The sequence below is a fragment of the Camarhynchus parvulus genome, chromosome 2, assembly GCF_901933205.1.
Source record: "Camarhynchus parvulus chromosome 2, STF_HiC, whole genome shotgun sequence".
In the NCBI taxonomy this organism is placed as follows: domain Eukaryota; kingdom Metazoa; phylum Chordata; class Aves; order Passeriformes; family Thraupidae; genus Camarhynchus; species Camarhynchus parvulus.
Genome location: NC_044572.1, coordinates 99009421 through 99033247, shown reverse-complemented (window position 1 = coordinate 99033247; position 23827 = coordinate 99009421). Strand labels below are relative to the sequence as shown.

General features: G+C 38.7%; 1 protein-coding gene across 2 annotated transcripts in view; it reads right to left on the bottom strand.

Moving 5' to 3' along the window:
• The window catches only part of PTPN2 (protein tyrosine phosphatase non-receptor type 2), a 30123-nt gene extending 6527 nt beyond the window's left edge, over positions 1-23596 (bottom strand). For both annotated transcript variants that reach the window (XM_030971558.1, XM_030971557.1), the window contains exons 1-8: positions 23392-23596; positions 20726-20816; positions 13117-13217; positions 12380-12478; positions 11077-11214; positions 4195-4404; positions 2676-2834; positions 54-244 (exon numbers count right to left, since the gene is read on the bottom strand). In XM_030971558.1, coding sequence (XP_030827418.1) covers positions 54-244; positions 2676-2834; positions 4195-4404; positions 11077-11214; positions 12380-12478; positions 13117-13217; positions 20726-20816; positions 23392-23460 — 1058 coding nt within the window. In that variant the 5' untranslated portion in view covers positions 23461-23596. The remainder of the gene's footprint in view (positions 1-53; positions 245-2675; positions 2835-4194; positions 4405-11076; positions 11215-12379; positions 12479-13116; positions 13218-20725; positions 20817-23391) is intronic.
• Between the last annotated feature and the right edge of the window lie 231 nt (positions 23597-23827).

Here is a 23827-nt window from a genome sequence, read left to right as displayed (position 1 = left end):
TCAGCCTTTTGAGAGAGTGTATCTGCCTTTTGAAGTTTCATTATCTTGCCTACTTTTCAATGTTCCCATCTACGATATCTTGAACCTTAGTGGACAGGTCAGTGTTTATTTTCTCCATCTGATCATTGTTCTCCAGGCCTACGCTGTTCCCATTGTATTTCTCTGTGGTTATTTTGGTTGGGCGTGGAGGAGACTGCTCGGAACTTGGCGCTTGGTCCTCCTTAGAGAGCTCCTTCCACCGTTCCTGAAAACAAACAGAACACATTTCAAACATTCCCCTAATATTAAAGGGCCCCCTTGCCAAGATGTCTTCCAGAACAACAGTCACAGAAGTAGATTAAAGGAACTACCAGATCAAGAAAAAAATTTGCCAGATGAAGAAAAAAAGTTAGGTCAAGATGTGTCTTCTCCCACAGCCATCAATGATCCTTTTTCCTATTTTTCCAGGATGGTGTCGCTGCAAAGGCATGAGGCCTCTACCTTCAGGGTTTGTACTGTCCACAGCAGCTCCACAATTAAGAAGCATTGTGCCCTATAAAATCCTGCACTGTCCTGCACTTCCCATCTCCCTCTACTTGCTACAGGCCTGTGCTGTGCTATTACCTTTTATGGCTTCAAAATACAGCAGGACCTTGTATACAAGAACTGCCTAAAAAGAGAGAACTGGGAAAATTTAACAAAGAGTTATCTATGCCAGAGTCATGGCCTACTATTTCACTTAGTGGCCCGTTAGCCCAGAGATCTGCAGCATCATAAAACAGTTATTCATCTTGTTTTGAGAAGTAATCTGAAATAAGATGGAATAAAAAAAGAAATTGGATGTAAACCTGTTTTGCTAGACCTCTATCCTAATGATAAATAGTCTGAAGAACTAATTGCTACAATAAAATTTCATGCAGAAGCCTAGAAAGTGCACAGGAAGGAAAAGAATCAGCCCTAAAAAATAATCACTTTTCTCACACAAATCAGCCAGTGCCCACAGAGACATAGAATACCTTGTAGGAAAAAAAATCAGTTACTTTTAGAAGTCTGTGATAAAGTAGATGAACAGAAAATTGAATCTTCTCAAACCAAGCAATAGACTCCTGTCCATGGAATGATTTCAAGACTGCTGGCCTAAACTAAATATCAAACTCAAAGTGATATAAAAAATCAGCTACTTATAAATGGACTGCTGGCAAAATGAGTTTTAACAATGAACTGACTCCTCCATTAAAATCTAATGTTGTGTTTGCACAGTTTACTGCCTTCCAAAATTCAAGGAGATATCAGAGATGAATATTGGCTAATGTTAAATAAGAGAGGCATTCAATAACTTCAGGCCCTCTCCACCAGTAGCAGAGAGAAGTGAACACCTCTCACACTCTGAAGAGTCAACCATTCCTCATGGAATAAAAATGACCTAGCTGACCTTGAAAGAGAAATGTGCTTTTCTGAGCACTGCCAATTGATTTTCTGTACATAATGCCAAGGTCTAAAGAGAGAAGCATCAGGACAAATGCCTTGCACTGCAGGAAACACTGATTTAAGGAAGATCATCTGAACAATCGTAACAAGAAAAAGAGAACAAATGAGAAGTGTGCCTTCCTAGACATTCTCTAACTATGAATAAATAACACACTTGAACATGACAAGCAGTATTCTGACTTGACAATGCTCCCTTGTATCCAGAAGTAAGAAATCCTGTGATCTAGATGGGTAAGTATTGGAACCAGAGCTGCTCACTTTGGAGCATGGCTTTTAAAAAAACTCAAAGCAGAAAAATATTACTAGACAGAATACCTCATACCACCAGAAACAGCTTCCACCAAATGAAGAGACTAAACTGCTGTAAGCATTAGAATGAATCATGAAGTCTTCTTGACGTATGGCACAGGTACCAGACCAGCAGCACACTATCTAGGTGTTGATTAGCAGTAGTGTAAAATAATTTCTTTATTTACACAGCAAGTCAAGAAACATTTGTCAAAGGGAAGAATCAGACCACTACCAATACCACAAAGAAATGTGTTTTAGCTTATCTGCTCTATTCATGATTTCAAGAAATCAACAAAATAAAAGAGCCCTAGCATATGAAAGCAGAATTAAATGTGTTTCAAAGCCTCTCTCCCATTTCTCCCTCCCACCCAGGCTAGCCACTTAAAGCTGTAAGCTGTTATGTCTGCAAGCTGCACCGATAAAACAGTGTGATTTGGTAATCTCTTTGCATCCAAAATCATTATACTTGGCTAGATTGTACTAACTGTAACACAAATTTTAAAGGCTATGAAGCAACAAGGCAACTTTACCAATAAATATTTTCTGTAGCATCAGGCAACTTATCTGCTAGGAAAATAGCAAAGAAATTCTAAAACAGATCCTTGCTATCTTCAGAGTGATACTGGGCATTACCTTCCCTTTTTGGTATTGAAAATGTCAATTGAACCATTTTTTTCTTTAAACATTTGGACAGACAAATTATTTTCATATTTTATCTAAGAGGGGACGTATATACAGGATCAAAAGTTTAGTTTGATAGAAGGCACTGAACAGATACCCTTTGATACCTCCTAGGCATCTACTGAAAAAGGTTAATCATTTAGATCTCACAAAATTGCATATTTTAAAATAATCTGGAGCTTATTTTTAACTACTGTTGCAATCTGCTCTTCAAATACATGGAGCTAGACATTTACCTGTATAGTTGAATCCCCCATTATAAATTTTGCTCCTTCTATTACAGCCATATATGAAAACCTTAGTTGATCAGGAGTCTGAATAAGTCCCATTCGATATTTTCTCATATCCAGTAATACCTTCTTAATATCTACAGAAAATGGGTCTTTCTTCTCCATCTGTAAAGCAAGTTACATTGAAAGTGTCAATGGTATATAATAATAATTACAAGTAAAAATTAATCATAAAATTCAATCTAAAATCTAATTTGTCCACATTATGCTTCTATTAGTTATAAGAAAGATTAACATCTCAAATGATTTCTAATTTGTTTTTGAAGGAAAAATGCAAACCATCTATTGAAAACTTACTATGAACAAATCAAGGACAATGTATTAAACAAATAAACTGTACCCTAACATTAAGTCTTAAAATTAAGACATATAGATAATGCTCAATTTTATTTAGACTTGTATTTGGAATTTGAAATAGGACTGTAAGAATCAGAGCTGTAAAGTAATATTTCCTACTGCTTCTGAATAGAACAGCAATTCAGACTGACTGACTATGGCAGAAGTTTCCTTATTTAAAGCAGAGCCCCAAACCCAAGCAATGCACATGCTTGTCCCCACATTACATTCACAGGGTGTTTCTGAAGTACATTACCATCAAAATATACCTCTATGCTTTTCAAAATGCAATAAACCAAAGAGAAACTGAAGTAAAAAAAAAAAAAAAAAAAAAAGTAAGTAGAGAGGATCGAACCAAACCAGAAAATGTGTCTCTTGTAATTCAGTTGAAATTATTTCACTTAAACCTGTGCTGTCCTTGTCACTATTACTAAGCACAAAGAGAAAACTCTGTGCTTGGACTTTCAAGTCCAACAAAAATCCTGATTTATTTAAAATATTATTTAACATTCATGGTTCGCTCATGTCATGAGCAATTATAGATGATACAGTTCACTATAAGCAAACAATCTATACATCCATGTGGCACTGGAACAGGCTGCCAAGCCCCATTACCCAGAGGGCTGCACAGCAGGGGAAATTCTGCACAACCCTCCATTACACACTGCAGGAGAATTAGGAGCATGCCTAAGTTCTCATCCTAGTTCAGATAACAATAACAATTTTCTGCATGCTTAAAAAAGGCTCTGGAGAAAAAGACTTACAGATTCAATCATCTCAATATATATTCACAAGCTTTTTTCATATGGAAAAAACAATCAATCCTCAACCTTTTCTAAGCACATCTTATGTAAAAGGAAAAGAATGTTTACTTTCCAGGAAGCTTTGAGAATATATAATTGTCCTGGGGTACTTCAAGAGGAATTTGTAAATGCATTTCAAGAGCTGTGGTTTTGCCATCAAAATACGTGAAGAAAAAAAAAAAAGTATGATGTCTTAATTTAAGTTTCCACTGGAATGTCATTAACTTCAATGTTTTTATAGCCTTCTGACCAAAAAGCCCATATTGGGAAGGTTGGCAGGGTATCAGTAGAAGGGAAGGGGTGACAGAGAAAATGCAAACACTTACCAGAACAAGACAAGTATCTACTAATGAAAATGTGCCGGAACGTCCTATTCCCGCACTGCAGTGAACGACTGCAGGTCCGTGCTCCGGACTCAGTGAACCAGATTCTCTGACTTTAAACAGGAAGTTCAGGAATGAAGCTGGGGATTCGGGAACTCCAAAGTCTGGCCATGTAGTATAATGAAAATGAGAGATCATCCTGGACTCCCCACTCTAGAAGTGAAAACAAATAAACACTAGAACTAGAAAGGATTCCTCTGGCTCAGTTAGTGTCCATTCCCCCAAGCTCAATCAACAGCTCTTTTCTATTTTAAACCTCCCATTAAGACAAACAACCCAGTAACTCGCTTCAAGCTGGATGACAACCAACAGTGCACACTGAAGCAGTTTTATCTGAGTTGGTAATTTTCTCCTTTGCAATTATTACCACACGTGGGGTTTTTTTTCCCCCTCTTTTTCTTCTCAAACTTCCAATATTATGTTTGGTTTGTTTTACTATTTACTCCCAAATGTCTGTCTTTGTCTACCAATAATGCAGTTCAATGTCTGACAGCAGTTACTAGACAGCTAGAATTAACATGACTGAAAAAACCCATGTCAGCATTGTACACACTCTGCACTCTTGCTTCAAGCAAGTTTTAATGCCAAGAGGTATTACATCTCCTTTATACTAACCACATTACTGAGAGCAGCAGGAAGCGTTCCTTCCTGGAAAAGGCTATAAAACCCATACAGCAGGATGTCTAGCAAGACTTCTGCTGGACATCTTCTATCTTTTTTAAGTAGAAAAGGGGGATTCCCAAAACCATACAGCTGCTTTAGAACCACTCTGTTAGAGCTCCTATCCTAACACAACCATCTAACTGCAAGTACTGAAATGACAGCAACAGAGTATGTATATGAAATCTGGATCACATTTTTATGGAACTCACTTCAGACCTGCTGTTAAATGCTGCTCCTTGCCATGGTAATTCTGATTTTAGCTCAGGAATTTTATACATGTTCGGTTACTTTTTAAAATTTATTAATTCAGTTATTTCATTTTTAATTAATTCACCTATAATTTATTATTTAAGTTATTTAATTTTTCACATACACTGACATCTACATAACCTTGACAAAGTTTGAACACAAAAGGATTTAAAATCAATGTATTCCAGAAAAGCTATTCTTGTTCTTCAGCAACAGTAAAATATTGCCATGAAATAAAATAAATTGTATTCTTCTTTATCTGCTCAGTCTGTTTCTACTACTTATGAGACAAGTTATGAAATTTCTTTGTGAAACTAAAAGAATCCATTTCATGGTTTCTGCAGTAACAAAAATAAGTCTCCCAACTTGTCTTTTGCCTTCAATGCCCAATACTGCAAGACTGCCAATATTTCACAGAAAACACTGGATATTAACATGAATCCAGTCACTCTCAGATGCACAGCAATCTTCCAGAAATATTTTGTCTTTTGGCTAGGTGCTCAACAAGGACAAAAAAGTGTGATCTACGATACTGGGAAAACAAGTTTCTGTTAAGATTTCATAGGGGGAAAAAGGAGTATCAGGCCCAAAATTGTATAAATATACTGGGACTTCCCCTTGTCTGGAGCAAAGCATTAAAAAGTTTGCATTTGCTCTCCTACTGCTCTTCTGTACCTAGTTTTTCAAGTAGTAAGTTAACTCACACATGAACTGAATGGCCTGTTTAAAAATTATGAAGGAGGCACATTTTTATAAGAAATCTGGAAGTAACACTTAAGCAATTTCCTCCATTTCTAAGAAAAACAATTCATCACTAGAAACAAAACTAAGGAAAAAACTAGAGAGGTGAGCTAAATGCACATGCTAAGTAATGGCTGAAGTTGTTTCTGGTGAATCTGGATGGTCTCTGTAGGTAGCAATTGATACTCTCTACTTCAACATTCTGAAAGCATCCCTTACACCTCAAGGTAAAAATGCCTTTTTCTGTCACTTCAAAAAAGGTGACCCGTGGGGTTTGTTTGTATGGGCTTTTGTTTGGTTGGAGGGGGTTCTTTTGTGGGTTTTTTTACCCCAATGCCATTCATAACAAGCACTGGCATCTTCTCCCTAAAGAAAAAGAACAAAGTATGGCTAAGTGTGACCCTACTTATGCACTAATCTGAAATAGTTATTTCTAAAAGAGAGATGAAACAGTGCTGTTGTACATGTCACTCTGCTCTGACCCACAGAACTACATTTTTCCTTCCTTTCTTGTATGGAGGCTTTATCCATCCCATGATTTTCCATCCCTTCAGCTCATTCTAGAAATACCTAGTCTCTTCATCTCTCTACAAGAGTCCCATTGCAAGGCACTGGAACCAGCTGGTCATCTTTGAATCCACTGTCTCTAATCCTACAGCCAAATCCCATTTGAGTATCTCAAACCTCCCACACTGCTCTCTTAAACAGAATGGCTCTTTCAAGTGGTGCTTGGCAGCCAAGCTGTACAGCTGAAACACTGCCTTTGTGAGGATCTGTACCACCCTTTCTTAAACAACTCCCAGTCACTGAGCCATGCAGCACTTCCATGAAGTGACATGGGACTGTTACGAGAAGAGGTCTGGCTTTTTGATTCACAACTCTTGAGGGACAAAAAGTCAAATTTAAATAACAACTGATATAATTTGAAGTGTTACCAGGAAACTAGCTAATCTTTTCAAATAAAAATCCCATGACTTCCAAGACTCAGGCAGTGCTATAAAATTTTATATGTAATATACAAGGGATGTAACATAGAAATATTATATATTTCTGCATGGTAACTGAAAACCAGCTAGTTCTGTGGTAACCACAATGCAATTTTCCAAGATTTATTCCCTAAAACTAACTACCAAAAAAAAAATATCCTTGAATGACCATGGGACAAAACTTAAACTACCATTTTGGTTTTAAATTACTCCATCTGTGGAAGTTTTATGAACTACTGGGATAAGCTTTCCATAAATAATCAAGATAGCTAAACTTGATGAACTTGCAAAGCAGACACCAGACTGCACAGCTCTGCACTGAATGCTGGAAACATCAACAGTATAATCAAAGGATGATCAAAGGACAAGCTCTAAGTTACAGAGATCCACATGAGGACTTGAGCACAAAAGGAATATCCCACTGGCTATATGCCACTGGATTAACTTCCAGCAAAACAAGCCTTGCCATAACCTTTTTACAGTGACTATCCAATCACTCAAAACAAAAAGGAGCAAAAATCTTCAGAGTAACTTCAGGTTGTTCAGTCACATGAGAGTTTGAACATGAATAAAACACTACCAAAATGCTCAAAGGTTAAGTTGGTGCCTTCAGGGTCAAGTAAAACAGGAGATAACACAACAATGCTGGTCTGTCAAGTTTCACACACTGCTAATAAAAGCCATAATCAAACAGCTACTGAAATGGTCAAATATATGGAGATACAAAACACCTATAACCATACAGTGGTTCCATATTTAATGAACATGCCTTAAGTTCATTGACAACTAATTTGATCATATAAAAATGAAAAGGCATCCTATAATGGCAATATTTTACAAACTGAAATTCAAAATCATAAATCAACTTCTACCAGAGTCTCCTCTATTTGCTCATTCACGATGGCCAAAAGGTTTTCCAAAATTTAAATAAAAATGGCCTTGAGGATAAGGAGGCCAAATAATTATCAGAAACATTCTGGTTCATCCACAGGATCAGCTAGTAAGGGTCGCTAAGCAGCCTTGCATTACCTTAATCTGACAGTCACAGCCACACAGAAGCTTGGTACTAAGTTGAGAATCCATTTTATTAATGGGTTTTTCCAAATATTTGCTATTTGTGGAGGACTCCAGATTCCACTAGAGATTTATTAATGGTCCTTACTCTAAAGTATCACACCATCAGTTGTCAAATCAAATTTAGTTCATTTCTCCTAGTCCTTTCTCCACCAACAAGTATTTTCTTCGCAAACCTCTCTTTCTACTGCTGTATTCTTACTTCCAGAAACCCAGGCTGAGATACATTCAGGAAGGTTCCTTCTGCAATATCAAATTCCACTGCTCCATTTCATTATCCAAGCAATCCCTGTTTTCCCTGAAGATCTGATGCTCATTTGCCCTTGCATAGTTTGTCTGAATTCCTCTGTACCTGAAATTACTGAAAACAAAGTTTCTTTCTTTCTGAAGACCAATACAAAAAGTTGTGACGTTAAGGAATAAATAAGCTAAAAGCAAAAATAAAGTATAAAAACATATATTCAACACAAGGTGGAGTCTTTCCCAAGTTAGATGTCAGTATCTAACAATTCTCCTGCAGCATTTTGCAAAGGTAATTTTATAGATTTAACAGGCTCTCGTTCACCTGGCTATCACTTCTCCAATAAGCTGAGAGACTTTGCATCAAACCACAGCCATTCAACAGCTTCACTCATAAATTATTATAAATTTTAACATGAGCACATTATCTTCCTTCTTTATTTTCCAAGAGGCACTGGTTGGTGGAAGCCTTCATAGTAAGTCTCTATTAAGGGACAGTTCTGATATGTGAGCTATTACAGTAGAAAGCAGCACTCAACTTTCAGAAAAGCTGACAACTAATACCACCAAACCCATGAAGATACAAAGTGAACGATGGTGGAAAAGCAGCTTCAAATATCTGTATTCTAAAATACAGACTGGGTCAGGCAGAAAGATAAGGAAATTTTAAAATGTTCACCAGCAAAACAAAGAACATTAGGTATCTTTTCAAAACTTTTGGAAAGATACCAATAAACACCATTGTCTCTGTGCTAGCCCCAAAGCCAAAATTTTCCTAGAAAAGATATAAAAGAAAAAATCAAACCAACAAACACCTTGATACAACCCTGAAAAAGAACAGACCGAAATCCCATCTTTAAGTAATCTTTAACATAAGCAACAAAACCAACCACCAACCAAGTACTCAGAGGTTGTTTCATTGGTAACAACATAAACACTTTACTCTTCATGTACCCATATTTTGTTTATCTCTTAAAGAGATTTGCTGCAGTAAGACAATTGAGCTCAGAATGCTTGCATTATAAAGACAACCTTGGTTCTCCCTGTTTTCAAGGAAATACTAAATTTCAAGTATTCCTGGCATTCAGAGTATATTTTGTTCATGAGTCACCCTATATTCCAGGCATTGAGTGGCTAAATGTCTTACACTCTGCCTCCACCAAAGGCCCCTGCAGAATAACTTACATAAACACAGTTAAGCTCACATTTCAAGTTACTGCGAATAGTCAGTTCCCACAACTTTTATGGTATAATTATCAAATTCTTACAAAAGGCTGCATGTAACATTGACAGTGTTAGACTAGAAACTATGCAGCTTTTTTTGCTTGAGTAACCAAGTATGTTTTGCTTCTTCCACAAAAATTATGTGTTGGAGTTAATATTCATGGAGCCTTACCAGAGTGCTAGAGATATAAAATAAAAATTCATTACAGAAAGATTGGTATTTGCGAAACTGATTTATATGACTGTCTTGGGTTTGCCATCTTAAACCAGGACAATGACATAGAAGAAACTCTGTACAGTGCTGACAGACCTGCACTGCTGGTCCAAAACAAACCCAGAAATTTAAGTCCTCAATAGCTCCAACACAAAAGTCTACTAAAGTATACATTGTGCTGTTCCCTGAGGCATTTCTGCATTTTGCAGTTAATGTTATGTTCAAACATAAACATGTAAAGAAAATAGTAACCTTTGAAAATAGGAAGTTTAAAAGTAAGGGCCAATATCAGCCAAACAATTACACGAAGAAGCCTTTTTTGTAGTTAGGAAAACTTGCCTCAGCTTTCCAAAAGGCAGAATTGTTCTTTTTCAGGCACTAGCTAGCCAGCATTACTCATATTTCTTTTGCCTTTGCTGTCAATAAACAAACTACTAAAGAGAAATTCTACAGGTCAGCAGGACAATATTTCATAAAGCTTTTCTAACATGGAGAAGACCAAGCAACAACCTGCCAAGTTTTATCATGTTGATCTCATGAGGGAGGTTATGAATTAACAAATACTATCTCAGAATACCATCAACAGTTACTATAAATGCAAATATTTGGGAACAAATGTATCAATAGTTGTATACAACAACATGCAGAACATCTTCAAGCTTTCCTTTCCAAAGTTCTCTGACAAAGATGACCTTGAAAACTTGCCATACTAGCACTTTCAATTAAAATAAGGCAAGATTTATGGGAAGAGAGAACATCTTACAAGACATAGCTGGAACAAACAGATGAGCTCTTCAATCCTGTCTTCCACTCTGAATCAGAAGCAGTAAATTCCAACCCAAGCTCAGGCCAGAAACAATTATTTTGAGCTTAACTTGGTCAAACTGTCAACGTGCTTAATTTTTAAGAGTAAAGGGTGGTTGGTCCTCTGGAGCAAAAGGGGAGGTGGAGCAAGAGAAGATAAAGTTACTGACCTACAGGTGGTAATCACTCCTCCCCCAAAAAACTTAAGACGGCTGGACTAAATTACATAGAAAACTTAAGTTCCAGTACAAAATCAGTAATTACTCAGTCAGGTATCTGATATTTAAAGGAAATCAGAATTTTCCACTCTTGCGCTCCTCCCATAAGTTAATTCTTACAGCTTCTCTTCGAATCACCACTACCATCATTTAGAATTCAGCATGTTAAGGTACTGCCAAATGGAAAATACAAGTACACAAATGCCAAAGATGTTATCTCTCCTAATGTATAGACTGAGGTCTAAATCACCTGCTTATTTCCACACAAACATCTTCAACATTCTCAGAAGCAAAGTGCATTAAAATTTCCAGTGTAAAAGCTCACTCAAACCTGAAGTGACATCACGCTAAGTTGTTCTCATGACACGCTTAAGCCCATGAACAGGAGCTGTACAGACTGAGCAAAGCTTACGTTGATATTTTCTAATTGCAGCAGATGCACTGTGTAATAGGATTTGACGTCTTCAGACACCAGTCTCACACGGAATCCTGTTTCATTGAATGTCATAACGTCTTCTTTTTTGGTTGGCCAGTATTGTGCACACTTCACCTAATGGATTTTTTTTAAAAGAAAAAGAAGAGAAAAAAGAAAAACCTTGTTAAATATCCTGGTATCTTAGGCTTTGCATGTGCAGATTCTGCGCCCATACTGTTCAGTACAGAAGACTCAAGCACCTGCTCCCACTTTGAGGAATTCCTGAAGTCCATAATGTTTACAGTTAAGTTACTACAACTGTTTCAGTGGCTATTAGGCATCCAGTTTTATGTGTTTATGCTTTCTTCCATCACATGGCTAACAAGCTTTGAGATACATCTTAAGCCTTCCCTCTCCCCCCTCCAGTTCTCTACAGGGAACTGAGATCTCTCCTCAGCTATTTCAGCATTTCCCCCTTTTGTTTCTGACTTGCACACCTGCACATTTACAGAAGTCATCTATCACACCCAGTTCTACCCATGCTTGCTGAATACTGGAAGGTTCTAGTGAAACAGAATGCTGGAAGGTTCTAGTTAAACAAAAGAACGAACTAACAAACCAATGCAAAACTATTCTTGTCTTGTATTCCTCTTGCTCTGCACTCAAACTTTCTATAGGAAATTTTTTGCACAAGAAAATAGGTGACTTTTTAACAAACCAGTCAAATCTTTTTCACAAATCTGCACTGTATAAAAAACATAACCCTCAAATGACATGCATTTATAACAAAAATCTGCAACGCTTTTAGGCACCGTAGCAGAAAAACTGCATCTTAATAGAAGATTTGTGTATTCTGTGGTTCTAAAGAACCAAAAATAACTAACTAGATCAATTCAAAAGCTCTTGGGCAGCAGTCTGCCTTCATTGTTACAGCTAACATCTCTCTATAACAGATACACTACTCCATTACATTCAGAAGAATCAATCTAAAGATACTTTTTCCCACCTTCCATTTTGTCCTGGGAACATCTTGCACTGCCTCTACTCCTCACCAGTTCTATTTGTACATCCTTTCACAGAATGCTACTTTCACCCTTCTGGATGTAGGTTTGTTAGATGCTATTTTCATCAAACTGAACTGTATGTCTTAGCTCCCACACTTCACTGTCATATTAAATACACATTATACTGCACACCAGTGAGAACATCTGTTAGTTCTTCTAACGTAACTATCAAGCATTGCTCAACTGTATTAAAATTGTGCGGTTTATTTTACAATTTTGTGCCTAATGTCACTTACCGATTCTTTTTCAACAATCCTGTTCAACATGACAACTGCTTTGGTTTGTTGTTGCCATACCATTAGCCAAAAATGACAACATGTGTTAGGTAGCGGACCCTGTGTAGTAAAAAATACAAAAATAGGCATGAGAATGTATAGGCAAAGCAGTGTTTGAGCACAGTTAATAGTTCACTGTGGGAAACAGGAAAGAGTCTTCCCCTTAAGTGTAAACAAATTATCAATAGAATTATAGAAATGGCAGGCAAGAAAGTAGCCACAGATCATTCCAGGACTTAAAAAGCCTGGGTTTTTTTTTTTAAGGAAAAAAATACCAAACAAAACCAAACAACAAAACAGTAAGAACTCAGGGAATGGTTCTTTTGGTTTAAGCATCACTACTACTGTGCTGTTAGAAGAAAAGCTACTGCAGGCATGCTCAGAAGGTACAAGATAGCTTAAGGGGTCAAAGTATTGTTGCAACATATTTACAAAAGAACTGAAGAAAAGTGCAAGTAGTATTTGAAAAACTTCATATGCAGTAAATTACTCATACTTCAATATCCCCTTTAGCTTTTCTTAAAACATAAAATAATCTGTTAGCAACTACATCACACTGAGATATTGTACTTCATGTAATAATGAGATACTTTTAACTCATGGAGACGAGAAACAATCTAAAATACAAATTACAACTGTACAAATCCCCCTCCCTAGATTCTCAATCCCTGTAATAACCCAGTAATTGTACTGCTTACCTGTGTTAAAATATAATATCTCTGGGCTTCTTCTATGACCACTAGGCTGGCATTGATATAATCATTCTCGGTGTTCTGGAGTTTTACACGACTGTGATCATCTAAAATTCAAAGAAAATTAAGAATTAATGATGCGTCCATCTCGATGAATACTCTCTAACAGGCAAGTTTAGGTTTAGGCCTAGTTTACAAGCAACTAGAACTGAATTCTGCTGTATGACCCAAAGAGCAAGCTACAAATAAGAGAAACTAATTTCTCACATAACTTTGATAACTGTCCCATTCTCCCATTAGCATTTCATCAGAGTTATTTCAGGTAGCTATTAATAGAAGCTGCTCAGAAAACTGGAATACCTATTTTTCTTTAAAAAAACCCAAGCAAACAAAATAACACTCCCACACAAGCCTAAAGGTCCTCACAGTCATCCCTCAAGAGTTACATTTCCTTAATACAACAGCACCCCAACTCACACCAGACAACACTGTCCTATCACATCAGATCACTCCACAGCACTATTTCCTAAGTTCATTATTTCCTAAATTCCGAGACTTTTGGTGAACTGAAGTTTCAAAGGTTGGCGTAGAATCATAAAGCTAAGCTCACACAGCTAAAAAAAACCCAGGAAAATCTACTTGCAGTAATTTAAGCCAGGCTTGAATTTGATCAATTTCATTTTCCCTGTAAGCTATTGTCTAATATTATACAACATAAAAATACTAAAAAGGCACACACAAAACCAAAAATAGTCAACAAATCATCCAATTAAATGAAGCCTAAACTAACAACGTGGTTTCATCTCAAAATTACATAAGCAAGACTGACAATTCCCCTTTTTATGGCAGAGGCAAGCAAAGGACTCTGTTTAAAATTCTACCATTAAAATGAGAAAGATTATCATACTGTCAAACTAAAAGCTGCATAATAAAAAGTCATTGTGGTTGTTTCTAGAACCTTTTAGTATGTGATTTATGAACGTCTAGGAGCTTTATGAACCTCTAGGAGACATTTAGGTAATCAGACTTGTTGGCAGTAAGTAATCCCTCAGCTATTTATTGGTCACTGTATTAAATAAACGGTACTTTCAGTTTAAAATTTGTACACAACTACATGCCAGAAAATGAGATTCAACTGACTGTAAACCTCCTGAAGCTCAACACCTAGAAGAATAAGAAGAGTAAATAAAAAATAGCAAACTAAAATTACTTTAAGAAATTTCAACATATCTCAGGAAGAGATGGAAGAGATTCCACAAGGAAACTGACAGCAGAGTGAATTATGATGCAATACCATTGTTTAAAACTAAATTCACCTAGTCTGACCCACAAAACTCAATTAGGGCCCAGACTGCTGTTAAAATGCCAGCCCACCCATCCTTGCACCAAAAGGCTCACTTCCTTTAGACAAACACTTTGGGAAACACACAAAGACATTAGCAACTACCAAGTATCAAATTATGGATAGGCAAAAAGCTGATGGCAATCAAAAAACAGTTAATGAATTAGACAGACTCTTGTTCTACAGACAACTTGTATGATTTAATGTGATTTTACACTTTCCATGTGTTTGGAAACCTGGGAAAAGTACATTTACTAGGTCTTGATCCGCCTTTACATTCTCCCTCATCTATCTGCTACTGGCAACCACCAAAGATGATCTTGTTGGATTTGAGTAAAGAAGTCAACAGTAAAGTAGAACTGCTTTGCTGCTGCTGAAGCACTCAAATTTGGTGTTGTTGCCCCACCTCCCTTAGCTCCTAGCTTTTATACGCAGTCACATATAAACGTGCAGAGAACAGAAAAATGCTGAAAATTTACTTTTTATATAAAAGCTTGAGAAATATACTGGGTTAGTCTGCTTTTATTAGCATTCCAGCTGTAAGGCAAGACCATCACAACTTTCAGGAGTCTTAAAAGAATTATGATACCCCTGTGTGAAGAAAAAAAAATTATCAAAGCCAAGACACAGCAAAATTAAGACACATGTGCATTTTAAAGTAAAATATATCTCTTTGTATTATTTTGCCAGGATAGGAAAGCATTACTTTTTCCTTTCATGTATCACTTTATCTGAAATGTTTCTACTGGAAAGAAACCAAGACCTCTGTAAATATTACATGTCATTTGCCAACAGGAAAAACTTAAGATCTTGTTATAGTAAATCACACATACCGGCACCAGTGTTCTCGGAAAGGTGACGCAAGCAAGCACAGTTAACAGTTTAATCACCCAGCGGCAGCTGCTGTACTGCTGCCAGGGACAAATAACTGCAGCCCCTAAGGAGGCTTCCTACTTTAATCCTTACATTCTCAGATTCATCTTCTCCCTTCTTACAAATTTTGCTTTGTAAACATGACAAATAAAGTTCTGCAAGTTGTTTTTTTTTAAGTCCCTTTAATAACTAATTCTATGCATAGCCAGCCTCCCTCTCCTTCCCCAACTAAAACAGAAGAGATCCTGCAAGTACTCTGGCAGACAGTCCACAGGACAAAAAAAAAAACAAAAAACAAACCACTAGAATATATTGATTTCTCTTCTTTCAAGGGATGAGGTTCTTAAAGGACACAATGACCTAGAAATCTCATTCAAACCCTGGCATGCTCTTCTGAATTAACTGAAGCAAGCCAGCTTTTGACAGTGAGTTAGCTGTAATATATTTCCCGTAGGTATATAATTTCCAGTTACAAAGTACTTAGATTTATATGAATGATAAACCTATCTTTAAGATAAGATTTAGCTTATGTGTTGCCATGCCCACAGCAGCTAAAACACAGTACTGCTTTTCTGAAGCACTAATTCCCCTATTTCGACAAACTACACAGCCTGAAAAGGAAGTGGAAACCTTAAAAATTATTCTCATTCTGGCTCCTGCACTGAGAAAAAACACTCCCAGAATGACCCTATCTGATTAAGCAAATTCTGATTACCCATTTCCAGTGGAACTCCATCCCACTGACAATACTTCCCAAAACTTCACAATGTTCATCCATCTGCTCACTTCTTGCTTAACAGAAAATGACAGATTCAGTTAAAATCAAGATACAAAACGTTTGGCATTTTACATCACACAGTTCTTGCAGTTGGTTAATGAAAGGCTTTCCTTATAAAACAAGTGTGTTTCTAGAACACTGTATAACTTCAAAATTATCTTTTATCCAAGAGATGTCTCTGTCCCCCAAATATAGAGCTATTAACAATAGAGGAAGGAGAAATGCTACTTAGTGGATTAAAGAAAGTCATAAATAAAATATGCAGCCGCAAGCCTTCCCAGTGACCCTGCCTAACCTTTCCCGCCTACCAACAAATCCCTTCCATTTCACTAATCTAAATCTAGCCTATCTGAGCTGCTAAATAATTAAAATTGCAATACTCTGTCACTAGACTTACAGTCTCAAGTTTCAGAGGTAGCCTAAGGCAAAGGAAAGGCAAAATTACTTTTCCTCACCACCTTGTCACTGGTTGTGCACAATGAATGCCATCATATCAGTCATGGCCTAGCTCACCACTGAAATGTATTCATACCAAAATATACATATCACTACTGCATAACATCCTTACAATTGTAAGCAGGATTATGGGACAAAAATCCTAGGGCACAATAAAGTTTAGATCAGCATGTGCTATAAAATTCCCCTCTTCCCCAAACCCAAAGGAAGAAGTATCTCCAAACTCAGCAGCAAGTTGAGTTTGTTTTACAATGTTTCACATGGTAAGATGTTTTTGTTTCATGCGGTATATTTTAGAGAATCATTAGATAATGTCATAAAAAATCACCAATGTCAGCTTCTAATGTGGACAAGAAATGCAGCAGGCTTATTCTGGGCTGAACATCTCCCTGTTCTCAGCACATACACTTGAAGCACAGGACAGAAAGGGAACAAACGTTCCTGTAATGACAATTAATCAGCACCATGTGTAAAACCATTCAAATCAGCTCCAACTCTGTTCCCTGTAAAGCACAATTCTCTTCATGTTCCTCTCCTGTACTCTATACCAAGTATGAGCCTATGGTTGAAAGATCTGACACAAAATCTACTCAAGGCCATAGGAAGAAAACATGACAAATCACTACCTTGCACGATCTTCCAAAAGCAACATGATCTATCAGCAAAAATGCTCAGATGACCCAGGTTCTTGAGCAACACACCATATTACAAAGGAAGGCTAAAGAGAAAATTGTGTAAACCCCCATCAACCCTTCAAAAGCAAAAGGCAAAAAAAAAAATCCTGCCAATTTTGCTGAGGGGATTTCCTTCTTTGCCTGTAAATCTGGGACTTCAGCTCTAAAGGTCTTTACAGTCAATCTGAGACACTAGGCACCTCTGATAAGAACCGAGGTTAACATTTAGAAAGAAAGTTAATTACAGAAATCTTTGGAGTTTCATTAAAATTATTAATAAAGAATAACAACCCCACAAGTTACTTTCCTCTGTTAACAACGTTTTCTGAGAAATGGTTTCATCTGTCCGGAAATGACTGGCTGTCAAACCAAACCTATTTCAGATTAACTTCCTGTTTCAGTACTATGAAGCCAAAATACTCCTCTGCCTATTGTAGACTAATACCAAACTATTAGACTGCTATTTTTTTTTTCATCTAGACAGTAATTCTTGAGGGCTTTTACCAAACCAAACTTACACATGCTACAGATCTTTAGCCAATGAAAACGGACACTAACAAAAATCCTTATGAAACAGGAAACACTGTGAAACTCAACCGTAATGGGCAGAGATGCTCAGCCCTTCCTAGCAAACAGAAATCAATTTTTATCTAGAAATGTATGTAACAGACACAACTTTGTTTCAGCGTACTTGTCCCAGGTATCACAGTTGAAACGGGGCAAATCAACACAAAATATTTTTTCGTGGACTCGTAATTGACATATTTCCCGTAAAATTGAACAACCTTTGCACTTCCTCCTGCAGACACACCACCTCAGATTTTAGATGGGCTTGGCAGCTACCACAGTTAACAAACCATTTTCTTGTTGCTTTTGGAGAAATAAAACTCTTATTTTAAAGTACATCTTTCACTATGATTAAGTAGCTAGATCTTAAAAGTCCAACAGCTGGTTCTGAAGGCCTTTGACTATTTGAGAATATCAGTACCACCTGTTTCTCATGTAAACACTGTTAAAAAGCAGCAAAATTTGCAAAGTGAAGGACTGAGACATCAGGATTTCGTGAAACTAAGCTGTCTCACATTTCTGCAACACCAAGTCCTTGCATATATGCACCACAATTAGATGTGTTCACCACAGTGACCAAACTATGCAGCTTTTATCCCAGCTGCTTTGAAATTTAGGCACTGCTACCTTGAAATCTTATTTATCACACACTCCCCTTCCAGGCCTCTTTCTGCTCCTGACTCTCATCGTTCTTACTGAAGCAACTGAGTCATATTTAAAAATACAGAAGTAAAATTCAGGAGGAATTAGCTAGTTCAAATACAGTGTTTGGTCTGTTCTCCTGATACAGCTTTGCTCCTAGTGCCCAGTTCTGCAAGCTATCTAGGTGGATCAATTCAAACCATCCTTCTTTTATAAATGCTAGAAACTGACACGTTCTTCATAAAATTCACCATCTTATTCAGTTCGTTCATTATGTAATAATCTATGTCAGAGTGTAAAAGAAAAGCCCTAGCTTCTTCCTAAGCCCAACCAGTACTTCAATTCTAGATTTTATCTGTCTCTCTGCTTTTGCACTGGGTCCAGGAATTAATACAATCATTTCATTTTTTTTCTACTTGCTAAACATGCATTTCAGAAGCAGGTTTTGCCATGACTAAAGCAAAGGCATTTGATGCTGTCCACTACTGTAAAATGCATGTCGTGATTAAGGAAAATATTGAGCTCCACATAACTGCAGGAGATGAATACAAGTGACAACCGTAAGGTATTACTGGAGGCATTATTAGATACTACCTAAATAATATCATGTATTTTTATTTCTTTTAAAATCTTTTTTTTAAAAAGAGAAAAGCATAAACAGTTTGAAAGTAAATTTTCACTCTTTCCACATAAATTACATTCACATATGGGAAGAAACAGTAGGTAAATGCACAGATCCAGCATCTGACATGGAAATTGTATAGGATGTTAGACCTAGGACTTCTGGGGTCAAATCTAATTTCTTGCCTTCTATTCTTACAACACCCATGGCAACTTAAGTATGAAATAGAAATTGAATAAAACATCTCTTTCAGCACCGGTAAGATGCTAATGCTGTGCTGCAACAGGACAGCAAAGCTGGGACACCCTAGTGCCTCTGCACAGACCAACTCGTGTCCACCAGAGGCCTGGCTCCGTTTCCTGAGCCTGGTGACAGTCAGTCAGCCTTGCCTCACCTGAGGGATCTTCCTCAACGCTGGACATTCCTCCAATGGGATGCCATGCAGACACAGCAAGAAGGCCATGCACTGAATTCCCAGCTTAAGTTCCATCAACATGTGTGGGAAATGGATTTACAGAAAATTTCAGGTGGGGGGGTTCAGCACCACGCCAGACAGGACCCATTTGGTACAAATTCACTGTGTGCCAGGGAAGCATCCTGGCAGCAGCCTAAGGAGCAGCGCTGCATCTGACCAGTGTGACTCAATCCAGGACCCCTTCTGTGCCATTTTGAGAAGTGCTGTGCATATGCTGTCACCACAACTTTCAACTGGAAACAAGGAGCTCAGCACTTCTCCAAATCTTAGAATAGGTATTCAGATCAGGCTCTCAAGCAAATAGCCCCAGTATACCAGCAACCCTCCAAAAACTCTAGATCCAGTAACAAGGTGGTTTTTAGGACCCTACAGTATTCTGGGAAACTTCACAAGGAACACATAAACATGTCATCTGTCCCAACTTTAATATACTACAAAAAAAAAAAAATTAAAGCTGTATAATTTTTTCCACCGTCTGTAGCTCACATATCTTTTTGCAATAATTTTGGCTTACAATTTCTGAAGTAAAATGCTGATGAAAAGAAGCCCACAGCATCTCTGTAGCAGAGAAGCTGGTCTAAAAAAATATTTTTTTCACGTGAGACATAAAATCATTATGTCAAAAAGACCATTTTATGGCAATTAGTAGAAGTACAAAGCACTCATACCTTATTTACTACATAGGAAAAACCAACAAAATTTCAAACATTTTTTAAAGCAACAGTAGAAACTGAGTGGCATTTATCCACAACACCTTAAAAATGTACAGAATCACTCAGCCCAAAAAGAAAACATTTCTTTCAGTCAAGGTGTACTAACTTAAACTCTATACTCATTTTTACAACAGATAAAGCACTATTAAACATATAATTTCCCTGTGAGAAAAATACCTCTAAAACATTACTCTGCAGCTCACAAAAATTTACCTATACACTAATACCTGTGATTTGCAACCATCTCTCATTCACCATTCAGCAAAATGAGCTTAACATGCAGACCCTCCTCCCTTCTGTTATACACATTTGTGTATGTGTTACCAAAAATCCAACATTTATCACAGGACACATGCCTACAGAAATAAACAAAATGCAAAATTTGCAATGACCACAATTTATCACCTCCAGTGTCGACAGGGTAAGAGATGTTCTAGTAAGTTTACTGCAATGACTGCAGAAAGGATACTCACATGGACTAACATCTCTGTATCTGTTCCGATTTCTGTTTTCTGGATATTTTGCAACTCTGTGAGGGTAGTCACTGGATTTGTGTCGGATTTCCTTAAAAAGACAAAATAAATAATTGACTTATAGCCAGCAACATGATTAAGATTAATATTCTACACAAACTATTAATTAAGCAACATTAGTAATAACTACCATTTTTTAAACCGAGTTTTATTGCCCCGAGTGTCATTTTCACCCAGAAGATGCATTTCATTCATGGCCAAACTGCTGCCATTTACATCTTCCTACATTTGGCTAAAACTACCAAATGTAAGCACCATTTGACAAGCAACTGATGCATCAGGATCAAAGGAAAAAAAAAAACATAATCCATAAAGATATTTATTATGCTTACAGTTTACCTCAGAGCTGCACATTATGTCCCAAAGCAGTAAGGGACTCAGATGCAACAGCAGTATTCTGCTGGCTCCTTTAAAGCAACTGGCAGCATAAACCCCCCCAAACATAAGTGAACCAGTTAATGATTTTATGACTGCTATTAATGGCCATAGGATTATTCTTGGTGGTTTGATGGCTCAACCCATACAGCTGTAGTTAAATGTGAACCAATATGAAGAATTCTGGAGTCACAAATATCAATGTGAATCAAAGCCTGTTCTCCCCACACATCAACACAAACCTTCTAATAATCTATGAGATACTCAGACTCACACACTATTTTAAGGACCCTACTGTTCACACGTTCTGAATGTTCTGCTTTATTGATTTCTTCCCTGAGTGCACTTTTTCTACAACCTTACTAAGGCATACAGAATTACCTTATGCAGAAAACTGAAAATGGCCTTCAATGTATTCTGCTCTGTATTTATATCTCTGTACTGATGCCATCTCAGCAGAAATGTTGCTCAGTACAGAATTAACAATATTTTACTTTGAATTCTCCTTCTGTTTTTAGATTATGTTGCTACATTTGATCATTATGTCCCAAAGGGCATTTAAACTTCCTATTACAACTGAGCATTCTTTGGTCTTCTCAATGTTCCCACTATCTCTGCCCTCAAACTTCCTAAATAGTCTAGTCTATTCCCAGACAATGAACACAGCCAGAAAGGGCATCAGCGGAAATATAACTACAAAAGAAAGCTCTAATTTTTAGCACTGGTTGCATGACCTTTCTTTAAAATGTACTGCCAATCTGCAAAGAACATAAATCACAACGTGGAGCAGCAACTTCCAAGCAGCAATACTCCACATATTTGTAAAAAAACCTCTTGATCTATTAGGTTTTTCATCTTGATATAGCACACTAGAACTTCTCTTGTTTACATGGCTGACAAGCTTTGGGAATTTGCTCATGGAACAAATGGATCTGGCAGGCACTCATACCCAAGTTTCCATGAAAGGTAAATTTTGTATTACTCAGTTACAGGATGCAACATATTTTGTTTCCTAAAGCACCTGCACCATCAGTGCACAGAAACAGACCCATGCTTTGGTAAAGGAACATTAAAATAGCTAGAAACACCTCTACAGTGATGGTGTGGGAGGGCAGGCTTGCTAAAAAGAATTAAATTTAAAGAAATTTAATGACTAATTCAGAAATCAGTTTTCCCACATAATATCCAGCCATCACACAGAAGCACATCACATCCTGACCTGGAAGAGACCCACGAAGACCATCAAGTCCAACTCTTGACTCTGCACAGAATAACCCAAAGAACCACACCATGTGCCTCAAAGCATTGTCCAAACCCTTCCTGAACTCTGGCAGGCTCGGTGCTCGATCCTACCTAGCTGGATAATAGGATATATCCAACAGAAATATATCCAAAACTGCAACATCTGAAATACTGCAGTAGAGATACTGTATTCGAGTCACATATAAATCAAATAAATTACTGATTTAACCGAGAAAAAAACATAATTTGAAGTCAGCAAAGAAAACTTTGGGGGTTTGGTTTTCTTTCCTCGTTTGTGAAATAATGCTATAAAATACTGTAGGCTTAAATAACTGTTCTAGTGACACTAGCTGATACATAATGCCTGTTTTATGGAACTGACTGTTCTTGGAAGCTCTTAATCCCGTTAAAAAAAAAAATTGCAAATACTGTATTTTATTTACTGCCACTCGCGCAGAGCCCCGCAGCAGACGCCGAGCTGCCCCAGGCAGCGGGAACGGGGGCTGAGGAGGGAGCACGGGTGCCTGAGGAGCTCCGCGAACTACCGGAGGGCTGGGGGGAGGGGGGACCCAAGCCTCGGCCGACTCCGTACTATCGGGCACAGCTTCCCACACCGCCCGCAAGCCGCGGGAGTCCCGGGGCGGCTGCCCCGGCTCGGAGCGGCCCCGCTCCGTTCAGCCCCGGGGACAGCGCGGACCTGGAGCCGCCGCCGAGCCCGCGCACGCGCCTCGCCCCGCGCCTGCGCGCCACCGCCCCCCTCCCGAGTCCGCCCCGAGTGCGCATGCGTAGCGCTTGCCCACGGCTCCGCTGCTCGCACCTGAGGGCGAGAGTCGTGTTGGCCCAGCGACTTCCGCTCTCCCCGCTGCTGAGGCGGCGGCGGAGCCGCACGCCAGGCACGGGCGCTGCCGGCCCGCGGGTCTCCCTCCCCCGGCGCCCTTCCTCCCTCCCTGTTGCTCTCCGGCTAGAGCCGACCACGCCGCTCGGCTCACCAGATAACGCGCCTGCCAGTCGTTCGTGGCGTCGATCTCCTGGAACTCCTGCTCGATGGCGGCGGACATGATGGCGGCGGCCGCCAGGGCGCGCGAGCCTGTCCGCAGGAGGCCGAGCGGCGAGCCCGCAACCGCTCGCGCGCAACCCCCCGCCTCACGGCAGCGGCGGGCGCGCACATACGCTCGCGACCGGGTGTCCCGCAACCGGCGCCGGGCGCATGCGCGGCCCTCGCCCCGCCCACCGAGGGCCGCGGAGATCACGCCTCCCCGGGACCAGGAGGCGGGAAGCACCTGGGGTGACGTCACTGGGTCGGCGGGGGGCGGGGCCGCATCCAGGTGTCGCGGGGGCTCGGCAGGGCCGGGGGCTTCGGTCGCCAAACGGCCACCGAGCGCTTGTTGTCACAAAAATCACCGACTCGGTTCGGTTGGAAAAGAT